The sequence below is a fragment of the Aedes albopictus genome, chromosome 1 (genome assembly GCF_035046485.1).
Source record: "Aedes albopictus strain Foshan chromosome 1, AalbF5, whole genome shotgun sequence".
In the NCBI taxonomy this organism is placed as follows: domain Eukaryota; kingdom Metazoa; phylum Arthropoda; class Insecta; order Diptera; family Culicidae; genus Aedes; species Aedes albopictus.
The window spans coordinates 278,302,331-278,315,053 of record NC_085136.1 but is presented as its reverse complement, the minus strand read 5'-3'; the positions used below and the strand labels follow the sequence as shown (position 1 = coordinate 278,315,053).

The 12,723-nt window shown below is 46.6% G+C and overlaps 1 protein-coding gene across 1 annotated transcript; it reads right to left on the bottom strand.

The window, feature by feature from the left end:
• Nucleotides 1-3,651: 3,651 nt before the first annotated feature.
• LOC134285639 (uncharacterized) lies at nucleotides 3,652-7,334 on the bottom strand. Its single transcript, XM_062846823.1, has 2 exons — nucleotides 6,254-7,334; nucleotides 3,652-4,553 (listed from the first exon to the last, which is right to left on the bottom strand). The coding sequence occupies exons 1-2, from the start codon at nucleotides 7,052-7,054 to the stop codon at nucleotides 3,786-3,788; spliced, it is 1,569 nt and encodes a 522-aa protein (XP_062702807.1). The 5' UTR covers nucleotides 7,055-7,334; the 3' UTR covers nucleotides 3,652-3,785.
• Between the last annotated feature and the right edge of the window lie 5,389 nt (nucleotides 7,335-12,723).

Sequence of the window (12,723 nt, the reverse complement as noted above, 5' to 3'; positions counted from 1 at the left end):
CCACCAACCGGAATCACCGGGCCGACTTCGGCACCTTACTGGTCGGGTTGAAAACATCGGTGTCGAGAGAACTTCCACCGTCGGGGTCTTTTTTTTTTTTTTTTTTTTTCCTTCTAAACCATAGGGGGATGAATCTGCTCATCAGACACCCTAACAGGAAGGTTAGGGTAGTGTGGGGATGAGGCCGTCTTCTACAATGCCGGTAGAAGCCAGGACTACTCTCTCCTCGACCCACTAAAACACATTCCTATGGTCGCCAAACCCTACGTCTCTCCGGAACCACCAAGAAGGTATTGCTTCAGAGAGGGGCTAGTGCATATCGCACCCTCAAGGTTAGCTGCCGTAGCCTAGCAGCAACGAACATCGATGACTCGCACTGGAGAGTCCATCACGATAGCATGCTGGCGCTTAGCCAGTTTCCCGAGTGGTCCTCGCCACTCCCTTTGTCCTCGGAAGGCGGGCAGGGTCAACCCCGCCCGCGCCCTACTGCTGAGCGGACATCAAGAACTGATGCCCACATGCAACCCGATCTGACCTGCTGAAGGCAAGGGTATCACTACCCTTCAGGCCTTATCAGCTGCATCCGTAGGTTGCAAACAGCAGGGTCTCACCTACCCCGACCCTTGCCGGGGACCCCTTTCCAACCGCGGGCTCAGATCCAACCCAGTAGACTGACGCCACGACAGCACCGCTACCGGGACTTCCTCTCCGCGGCCACTTAATCGCTGTAAGGGTCGATCTCGACCGCAGGGCACCGGTATGACCTACGAAGCCGACTTCGAACCCCTGGACCACCTCTTGTACTGCATCTGGACTAGCCATTCTCCGAGTCCACGCGCCACCTCCTTTGTAGCTCCCAGACGATATGGGTGATAGCCGTTGAAACGGCATTCCAGCTAATCTCATCCCTACACATTCTCTGGACCAAGTTGTCCGGAGTTGTGTCCTCCCCGCATGTGGCAAGCATGCGGTCACGCATTGTGCGAAAACGCGGGCACACGAACAAAACGTGTTCCGCCGTTTCCTCTAAACCATTGCACACTGGGCATTCGGGAGAATCCGCATGCCCGAAACGGTGTAGATACTGTCGGAAGCAACCATGACCTGTAAGGACCTGTGTCAGGTGGAATGAAACTTCCCCATGGCGCCTATTAATCCAACTATCTACCCTCGGTATCAACCTATGGGTCCACCTTCCTTTGGTGGAACTGTCCCACGCGCGCTGCCATTTGACCATAGAGGCCATCCTGACAGTCTTGCGTATGCCTCTTGTGCCGCGCATTTCGAAGCACTCCATATCCTCACTGATAAGAATGCTGATGGGCACCATACCAGTAATGACACAGAGAGCGTCGTGTGACACGGTACGGTACGCGCTTGCAACCCTCAGACACATAAGCCTGTAAGTACTTTCCAGCTTCCGTCGGTAGCATTCAGTACTTAGCGCGGTACCCCACGCCGGGCCGCCATACCTAAGTATGGACGTAGCAACACTAGCCAGAAGCTTGCGCTTACTGGCGTACACCGCAGAGCTATTGGACATCATCTGGGACAGTGCCGCAATAGCTGTGGAGGCTCTTTTACAGGCATAATCGACGTGGCTACCGAAGGTAAGCTTATCGTCGATCATCACGCCCAAGTGCTTGACAGAGCGCTTCGACAGGATAGTGCACTCTCCTACACTGATCTCCGTCTGCTGCGCCGACTGCATGTTGTTAACAACCGTCACCTCTGTCTTGTGGTGAGCCAGCTCCAGTTTTCTGGACCGCATCCACGCCACCACAACCATGATCGAGTGGTCGTGGTGAAAATCACCTCCTCGATCGTTTCACCGTAGACTTCGAGCGTAATATCGTCGGCAAATCCGACAATCACCACTCCCACTGGGTACTCTAACCTCAACACCTCGTCGTACATGACATTCCATAACACCGGACCCAGGATGGAACCTTGCGGGACTCCTGAGGTTATGTGAAAGCACTTCCGACCCACCTCCGTGTCGTATACTAGTACGCGATTCTGGAAGTAGCTTCCGAGAATCTTGTACAAGTACTCCGGTATCCCCAGACGCAAGAGCGCATCAGCAATCGCAGCCCAACTGGCGCTATTAAATGCATTCCTTACATCCAGAGTCACTACCCCGCAAAAGCGAATTCCCCTCCTCTTAGGCTCGAGTGCTTTCTCGGCGGTTTTTGTAACCGACAAGATAGCGTCTACGGTGGACCTCCCCTTCCGGAAGCCATACTGGTTGCTCGAGAGACCATTTACGCCCTCAGTGAACTTCAACATTCTATTGAGGATGATCTTTTCGAGCACCTTCCCCGCCGTGTCAATCAAGCATATTGGTCTATATGCCGACGGGTCTCCGGGTGGTTTCCCCGCCTTTGGCAATAGTACCAGGCTCTGCCTCTTCCAAGCTTCTGGGAAAACTCCCTCGTCCAGGCATTTCTGCATAGCAGACCTGAACATCTCGGGAGCTTCTGCAATAGCTACTTTTAAGGCCAGGTTCGGAACTCCGTCCGGACCTGGGGCCTTACCTACGCTAAGGGACTTAGCTATCCCCGCAAGTTCCACATCGGTGACCCTTTCCTCATCGCCAGCCCCAGTCCCCGGCTGTCCTACGAAAGGAGGCCAAGGACTAGGATCATGACGCGGAAAAAGTCCTCCAATGATCCCCTCCAACATCTCTGGAGATTGCTCTGTAGGAGCCATCACACCTCTCGTCTTGGCCATAACGATCCTGTAGGCATCACCCCACGGGGTCGTATTGGCACTCTGACAGAGACCCTCAAAGCAGGCCTTCTTGCTTGCTCTTATCTCGGTCTTGAGCGCGGCTTTTGCAGCGGCGAACACCACCCGCCGTTCGTTTCGCTCTTCCTCTGATCGTGCTCGCTGCATCCGCCGCCTAGCCCGTAGGCAGGCGCGGCGCAGGTCCGCAATCGCGTCGGTCCACCAGTAAGCCGGTGGCCTCCCATTTCTAGGGTGGACTCTCCTAGGCATGGTCGCATCACACGCACGTGAGAGCACCGCTACCAGCTCGTCGCCGTCTAAACCGAGTAAGTTTCGCTCACGGCGGAGCGCTTCCCTAAATACCTCTTCGTCGAAGTATGATGTCTTCCACCTACGAGGGCTTGGCCTTGGCCTAGCCGCCTCTTCTTCTATCCGCTGTCTGCTGTTGTTGTAGTCGATACTGTAGCGAACCGCCAGGTGGTCGCTGTGAGTGTAGCCATCATCTACTCTCCAGTTCGAACTACTTGTTAGGCCAGGACTACAAAAGGTCACGTCAATAATTGACTCCGCTCCGTTTCGACTATAGGTACTCTTGGTACCGACGTTAGCCAAGTCGACATCTAAGATGGCCAGTGTTTCTAGCAGGATCTGACCCCGCTGGTTCGTGAAACGGCTTCCCCATTCCACAGCCCAGGCATTAAAGTCACCCGCTATTACCACCGGCCTTCGCCCTGTTAGCACGGTCGTTAAGCGGTCCAGCATTTGCGTGAACCGCTCGATCGGCCACCGCGGAGGCGCATAACAGCTACAGAAGAAGACCCCGTTTACTTTGGCGACCACGAAGCCCTCATAGGTAGTAGACACCAACTCCTGCACGGGGTATTTACCCGTCGTCCATATCGCCGCCATTTTCCTGGTCCCATCCGAGGCCCAGTTGCCGTTGCCGGCGGGTACTCGGTATGGGTCCGAAATGATGGCAATATCCGTCTCCCACTCAGAAACCGCCTGACAAAGCAGTTGCTGAGCCGCATCACAGTGGTTCAGGTTCAGCTGCGTTACCTGCACTGTGATTTGTTGCTCACTGCGGCTTTCTTAAAGGCCGGGCACCCTGGACCACCCATCGCATGTCTGTTTTTCGAGGTTTTCCCGGTACAGATCATGCATATGGGCGGACTCGTGCAGCTTTGGGCCTTATGACCTTCAGCGCCGCATCGCCTACACAGTTTGCGCCTGTCGGGGCCTTTGCAGTCCCACGACTTGTGTCCTGGTTCCAGACACCTGAAGCAAACCTCAGGTGGCTCGTGGAATGTCAGGTGACATACACACCAGCCCACCTTAATACTCCCTACTTTAACGGACTTTTTAACATCCGCCACAGGTAGCTGAACCAAAGCTATCTGTGTCCCTGCTGGCCCTCTCCGTAGCTTAACGGCTGCGGCGGCCACCTGCACATCGCACTGTTGCCGCAGTGCCGTGACGAGCTCTTCCACTTCGGTGATCTCGTCAATGTCTTTGACCTTCAGAGTCGCCTCATGTGTCAGAGCCCTCACCTGCACACCTTCGCCAAGGACCTTTTCTGCCAGCCTTTTGTAGGCGGCGCCCTTGTGCTCCTTCTGGCGCTTCAGCTCCAGGATCATCTCGCCCGTACGAGTACGTCTAATACTGCGTACGTCGGCTCCAAGACCCTCAAGCTTGGCGTCGCTTCGCATCGTCTTCAAGACGTCCGAGTACTTGGACTGTTCCGTCTTGATGACGATAGCGTCGCCTTTCTCACGCCTGGCACCTGCCTTCCTACGCCTTGGTTTGGCGTCCTGTACTTCTACCTGCGGATTGAGTGTGTGTAGCGACGGCTCGGCAGCTGGAGGCCAGATTTGCGCGCGCGTTGCCTTCGGTGCTCCGATTTAGTTTTTTTTCCATTTGCTTTTTGCGCTTTTTGGTACGGTTGATGGCAGAGGAAGAAGACCCGGCTTCAGTCAGTGTGTGTAGTGACGGCTCGGTAGCTGGAGGCCAGATTTGCGCGCGCGTTGCCTTCGGTGCTCCGATTTAGTTTTTTTCCATTTGCTTTTTGCGCTTTTTGATCCGATTGATGGCAGAGGAAGAAGACCCGGCTTCAGTCAGTGTGTGTAGCGACGGCTCGGCAACTGGAGGCCGGATTCGCGCGCGCGTTGCCTTCGGTGCTCCGATTTTTTTTTTCGTTTCGCATTTTTGGTTCGATTGATGGCAGGCGATTATCCGGTGAGTTTGTTCCTTGTTATTCTCTTTCTATGGATTCTACATCAATTATTATTGCGCATTTCCCACCCCACTGGACCCCTTTCGCAGTTAGTATAAGTGCGGGATTGTGAATAAAACTGCGATTTTGCATCGAATCGTGTCGGTGTCTTCTGCGCACTTATGCATTACAAAGTGATGAATAAGTGCGCAGAAGACATCGAAACAATTCGATGCAAAATCGCAGTTTTATTCACGATCCCGCACTTATACTAACTGCGAAAGGGGTCCAGTTGGGTGGGAACTGCGCAATATATTAATACAATTTTATACCATATATTTATAATATCCTCTTTTCAAATATTTTTTCATTGACTTTGTATAGTTCGTCACCATGAGTGTCGACTTGGATTTTTGTTCCATTTTGTCACTGTTCGAGATGGCATTTTACAAACTATCTCTTCTTTTTATTGCATTTCATTTCTTTTGTGCAATCTCTTAACGACATACTGTTTTTCTTAGGTATCTGTCCATGTATATTTGTTGCAAGTATTTTTATGAATAAATATTGAGCGATCACCTTACGTGGGTGGTCAATTGTTTGCTTTCCGCGTGCAGCGAGCAATAGCGCATCAGATTGCATGTTTTGACACGTCTTTTGTTGTAAATCTTGAGTGTCCACCTGACGCGGGTGGCTGATTGTTTACTTTCCGCGCGGAGTGAGCAATAGCGCTTAAGTTTGTATGTGTTGTCGCGTCTTTAATAGTAAATATTAAACGATCACCTGACGTGGGTGGTCGATTGTTTGCTTTCCGCGTGATGCGAACAATAGCACTTTGTTGCTTCATTTGTAGTCAATATTGAGCAATCACCTGGCGAGGGTGGTTGGTTGTTTGCTTTCCGCGTGAAGCGAACAACATCACTGCAGTTTGCACGGCATACTGCAACTCCAAAAGGTCATATTACTTATCGAAGTGAATCCTGACCCAACGATACCTGCCCTACTAACAATCACTCCTTCCTGCAGCTTTTGGTGGAGACGTGCGGTAAACGCCAACTTTCACATAACAAAGGTTGCTATTAACATTCCTTCACTCTTCCAACCTGACTGCAAGGACGTGGCCGGCGCCGTTATTGTACTGTTAAAGAGAGCCTCTGAAGCGTGCACAGTGAGAATGTTGACCACTCCCAGTCAATTATTCAGTTGATTCATTGTGCAACTGTCATTGGTTCGAGTCAATCACGGAGTAGCAACCATAGATATGTGCAGTCAGTCTAAGCTAAGCTAAGCTAAGCTAAGCTGTACTTCTACCTGCGGATTCACCTTCTTCTTCTTCTTCCGCTCTACCTTTGTCCAAGGAGGGTCTTCTCCTTGGACCGCCCTGCTCTGTGGCTGCTGAGGGCCCACCATTGGTCGCAACCCCTTATTCCCATCATTCCGGGACGGGCCAGCCTTTTCAGGCCCACCCTTCCCAGCTTTCCGGGAACCCTGGCTGGGGTCCGACTTTCCAGCGTTACCACCGGCTTTCGGGGTTATTATACGCCTGGCCTTGCGGGCGCCGCCAGACAGCTCCTCACCTGACGGCTGCCTCGCCCGCTTCTGCGAGTGCTTGTCACGTTTGTCACGAGCATTCGCTTCCTCACTCCTCGGACTACCTGCGAAGGAGAAGGCCTCTGTTTGTGTAAACTTTGACACATTCTCCTTTGCTGGTTCCGCAGCTGTAGCAGCCAGCAACGCCACCGCGTGCTCCTGCTTGGCCTCATCGACAGACACTCTAAGTCTAAGCAAGGCCGTTTTCAGGTCCTTGCTTATATTCGACTTAGTTGTCGCAAAGTCGATGATTTTGCCAAGCTGGTGCTCAGCAACCTCTAATGCGGGCCGTCCTTTACCAACTTCTTGGCTTATGGCCCTCAGCAGCCACGCTCCGTCCATAACCTCCACCGGCTGGCTTGCCGTGGAGTGGACAGGAGCTCCCACGCTTGAGCTACGTAAGCTACCAGCACCTGACTCCTCGCTTCTCCTTGTCGGAGACCTCATCAACCCACTTCTTGCGAAGGGGTTGATCGCACCACTACTTCCACCTAAGTTAATTGATTTTTGATTTTTGCTCATACTTGTTCCCACGAGTTGCACGAGAAATAATGTCCACCACGCCAGAGCTCTGCATTAACGCGGTAAGGGACAGCATACTGTGGGGGGTGCCCAGGTACCCCACAGGCTCCGTTAAAGATCGAGCATCTTTTTCACCCCCTCGATCACTCATTCCTCGGCACGGGTCGCTTGACACCTTGAATTGGGGTTAGTAGTCCTATTCTTAGCCGGCAACTACGCGGCTGACTCGCAAGCGGGGGGGTGCGTCAGGCCCCAGGACATCCGTCCCTGCTGCCCCAACCGTCGGGGTCTTTCTCTGTCGGAGTAGGCTAGGTCCGTCCACCGCCGGGGACTAGACCGAGTAGACCGCGAAAAAGCACCAGTGCTTGGTCGTCAGGGCGCCTGTGAACCGGAAGCCAGTCTCCAACCGGAATCTCAGAACCGACCTTGGCACCAGCCTGGGAAGTATCGGTAACGGAAGAAGTTTCAGTCAAGGTTGCGACCATTCATTTGCAAAGATTTACATTCATTTGCTATTATCTCAGTTCAGAAGCATGCTATCGAAAAACAATTTATGGATGAATTTAACCTTGTAGTTTTATCTGAAAGTTTGCCGAATAACATTGGGGTCGCAAACGTATACCAAAGTCGTGAGCGAGCTGTGAAGGCAACTCTCCACGCGGTGAATATAAATTTCATTCACGCTGTGGAAAGTTGCCTTCACAGCTCGCTCACGACTTCGGTATACGTTTGCGACCCCAATGTTATTCGGCAAACTTTCAGATAAAACTACAAGGTTAAATTCATCCATACATTGTTTTTCGATAGCATGCTTCTGAACTGAGATAATAGCAAATGAATGTAAATCTTTGCAAATGAATGGTCGCAACCTTGGTTTCAGTGTCGGGGAACTCTTCGTCGAATAGGGTAGATCCACCGTCGGGGGCTATCCGAGTCGTGCGTGAAACGCCGGAGTGCTAAATGGCACACGGACAGCATTAGAATAACAAATTTGGTGTATGTTTGTACCAACTGTGTCGCTGAATGGCGATAGGTTAGGTACGAACACTAAAAAGATTAGAATAACTAATTTAGAAGCGACAAAATGTGCATGAGCACAGAAGAAGAAGAGCGCATGAGCGCATTGCCCCCCCCTGAAGCAGTCGCATCAGTGGTACCAGGGGGATCGAGGCGACAAGGTGTAGCAGAGTTTTTCCAATCGGTTTTCTCTGCTCGGGAGGTTGGGAGGAAAAAAAAACAGACAGACAGACAGACAGACAGACAGACAGACAGACAAATTTATTTATATATATTTATATATATATATATATATATATATATATATATATATATATATATATATATATATATATATATATATATATATATATATATATATATATATATATATATATATATATATATATATTGAATTCCACGAGAATTCATGCAGATTGAGAATATGAAACTATCTCAACAACGCCACAGAGAACAGAATTTCGTTCAGAAACTTGTGTAAGGATTTGAATCCTTACTTGAGTAAGGTTGCAAACCAATATACGTCGAAAACACTAGCGCTGCCAAACGTCATATTGCCACAGTCAGTGGTGAATTGAAACATTTCAAGTGGTGAATAAAATTAGTATGAGAAACTCGCCGATTGCAGCGCCACCGGATTGCCACTTGTGTTGCCGATGAAATAATTCGTTACACACAATTCAGATTGCACTTGGATGTCTGTTCTCTGTGACAACGCTAAAGAAGCCAATTGGCCTCTTAAGCCATCCTTCTACACTCAGGAAAATTGCCTCATACTTAATGGCAAATATCCATGTGCCAAACCACATCCGAAGTATATGCAACCAATACCCGATTACGCAGGCAAATTAGCACATGAATAGTATCCCTGATAAAAAATATCATAAAAATACGATAAATTTTATTGTTACAACACCATTTTTTCGAAAAATATTCACCATTAAACGTATTGTAATTTACACAGCACACTCACCATCATCCCTATTGTTCTATACCATTCGGCGAATGGTAAATGGCACTTTTACAATAAAAAATGGTGGTCGTTATGTATCTTAACCATAAAATTTTGAGAAAATTTTCATACACTTTTTCGCGAAAAACAATAGAATGTATTGTGTTTTTATGAGACATTTTTAGGCCAATTTTCAAAAGAAAACAATATATCTTAATGTTTTTTCATTGTTCTTACAATACATATACAATTAATTGAATGGCGTCAAATGAATCGTTGTTACAATAAAAATACAATAATATTTGTTGTTGTTTGTAAGCAGTTTTCGCTTTTGAAAATCCATAGAATTTATATTTTCCGCAAACATTTATATCCAGCATTTACGAGCACTAACGGCCGTCAGAATGATATGCACATTTTAGGATAAGAATCAAACACTCTGATGTCTGTCTGGTATGTATTGCTTGGCAGCTGTTGATAAGATCTATCTTCAATCTTTTCAAATAACTGCCATATATCACAAGTCAGACCTCAGGTCGTATGATCCATACCATAAATCGATCACAATTCATGTGGCCATTAGTATCTGTAAATGCTGGGGAAAAATGTTAGCGAGAAATATGAATTCTCTGGTTTTTCAAAGGCGAAATCTGTTTACATAACAACAAATATTATTGCATGTTTATTTTAGCATCGGTTCAATTGACCCCATTAAACTAATTGTATTTGTATTGTTATCAATGATAGTTTACTATTTACTAGATTCCTTTAATTTATTGGAAAACATTAGAAAAATCATTGTTCATCTTTTTCTTGTCGTAACATCCTCACTTGGCTAAAACCTGATTTTCATTTCAGCTAGTTTTCTATAAGTACTTCCTCAGTTATTCATTGAGAGCTTCCTCTGCCAACACGGCTTGACATCTGTCAGTCGTTGAAGCTTAAGCGAAACATCTATTGTATTCAAATTTTAAACGAAAACTATAGAAAATATGTCAAGTGATTTTGTATTTGATTATACAAACATGATCCAAGCAACAATAATATTTATTGTTATTTATTTGTTACGGATTGTTTTTAAGTGTAATTGACAAATAAACTCTTTTTTAATAAGAAGTCCATGAGAACTTTGCAGGCACTTTTGCAACTATTTAAAAACAAATTAAATTAATTTTTACTGATATTGACGATCTTGCGCCAAATACGACGCACAGGCAAATAAAATTGTCCCACCGCAAAATATGCACACCGGTTTCAGCATACATTGGTTGATGTCGCCGCTACAGTTTTCCAGTAACGCAGCGTTATTTTGGGGTGGTGTTTCGACTAATCGGTTTGTTTATGCACTGTTTCCTTTGTTGTTGGATGTGTGAACATTGTGCTGTCAAAGATTGAAAATTTGCACGATCGTCGCGAAATCCTTGCAAAGCTCAATAGTAACATTAAATTATTATATTGTCTATCCGGTTGGAATCAAGACTGACATTCAATCAAAAATTGGCATTTTCTTGGTCCACAAGTGTCGCAACTGTTTCGCATCTAGTGCGCTGTGTTGCTGACAGCAACGGGAAGGATGCGCACTGCTTTTGACATGATTAAAAAACGTCGCGAGTTGGGTCGCGTCGCGACTTGATTGTGCGAAGTCCGGTTTGGTGGCGGCCCGACAATATTGAGCTTTGCAAGGATTTCGCGACGATCGTGCAAATTTTCAATCTTTGACAGCACAATGTTCACACATCCAACAACAAAGGAAACAGTGCATAAACAAACCGATTAGTCGAAACACCACCCCAAAATAACGCTGCGTTACTGGAAAACTGTAGCGGCGACATCAACCAATGTATGCTGAAACCGGTGTGCATATTTTGTGGTGGGACAATTTTATTTGCCTGTGCGTCGTATTTGGCGCAAGATCGTCAATAGAACTATTGAAAAACAATCGAATCAATTAGTCACTAATAAAGCTAATGTTCACTTATTGTACGAACTATATGGGTTTGATTTCTATTGTAAAAAGTAACAATATATCTACTATGTGTTTTATTGTGAACGATAAAACCAGTCATATGTTAATAATATTTACCATGTGATGAATGGTAATTTTTTATCCGGGATGTGCTCTAAATTGTATGAGTCGCTGCTGTATGGTGCCTCATCAAAAGTATGAGTCGCACTAATGGAAAACATTTGTTTACCCCCATTGCAAAAATCCATGCCCCGGACACATAGATCGAATGAAGATTTTTTTCCCAGTGTAAGATAAACACGTTCATGCGCTTTTAGTGCTTTTAGTTCGGGCACAGACAAACAGACGTAACACTTCGAACATTTTTCGATTCAAATCATAGTCACGGAAACATATTCGCCCAATGCTAAAAGCACCGACTAAACCGACGTGCCACTCGATTCCGAGACTTGACCGAAAACATTACACGGTAAATTAAAATTACAGTGATCGCTAGTGTCAAATTGAAAGTGACGTTTAGCCCATCATGACATTTATACAGCCGGCGTCGCGGCGTCTTGATCAAACGCTGTGCAAACAAAAACACGTGATGGCTAGTATTGTCAATCTGTAGCTACGCGTTGCCTCAGAATGGAGCATTACAGCAATTACGGGATACTTAAGAAATTTAGGAAGCAATTAAGGATGTTATATTAAATGACCCAGCGTGAAAATAAATTCAAACATTGGTGGCTGTTACCATCTGCACACTATATTCCCATCGGATTATGCAAGCGTCGCGACGATGATGCTGCTCCTGCTGCCGTTTTAGTGACGCTGAATGGGCTGACTACTAATTCAACTTTTATTTGAAAAAAGAAAATCTCCCAGAAGTCAATACTTATATGAATTAGGCCTAATAATAAATTGTGCTTTCGGAAAATTAAGATATGAAATTGTGTTCTGTTGTGGCTGCAGTATGACGAAGGCATGACCACCGACGACGGCGACGCCGCGGAATACAAACAAACACTCTACGTTTAATCCAATCAAAGTATGAAATTCTGTAAGATTATTGAGTCTTTTACGGTCCTAAAAAGTTTTGTTTTGAACATAGTTCGTGAATCTATCTTTTCCAATCTTTTCTTAGTTTATCATGAGAAATTTTAGTAATTATTATGAAATAAACAGCGTTATCCAATGTTTGAAAAATTTGTTCATTCCAGCACACCTATGGGTGGCATTATTTAAGAGTGTTCGAAATATTTCGGCCAAAATAGTTCTGAACCAAAATCAACAGATGGTGCTAGTTTTCAACGGTTTCTATTTTAAAATTTTGGACGAGAATTTCATGAACCTTTGCACTAGCTGGCATGTCGGTTCGTCGGTGCTAAAAGGACTAAGTTTGGCCGACCACCAACTAGGTGGCGGTAGTGAGCAAACGTCAAACTCGAACAAAAACTATGCGAGCGCCACGGTTGGGCAGTTGGCCAACTATCAAATTTTGAAAAAGACCGTTAAATCGGTGTACGATGAGAATTATCAGAGTGTTACGTCTGTTTGTCTGTGGTTCGGGCATACCTGTTCCCCAAAATATGAATTGCGATTCTAAAAATGAATCATTCGAAACAAGAGGAACATTTTCGTTCAGTGTCCGAATGGCTTTTTGTGGATTTCTCTTTTTGCTGTCTGTCCGTCGCTGTCGTCCTTCGTTCGTCGCTCGTTTCGCTCGTTTCGTGTTTAGTCTGCCACTGA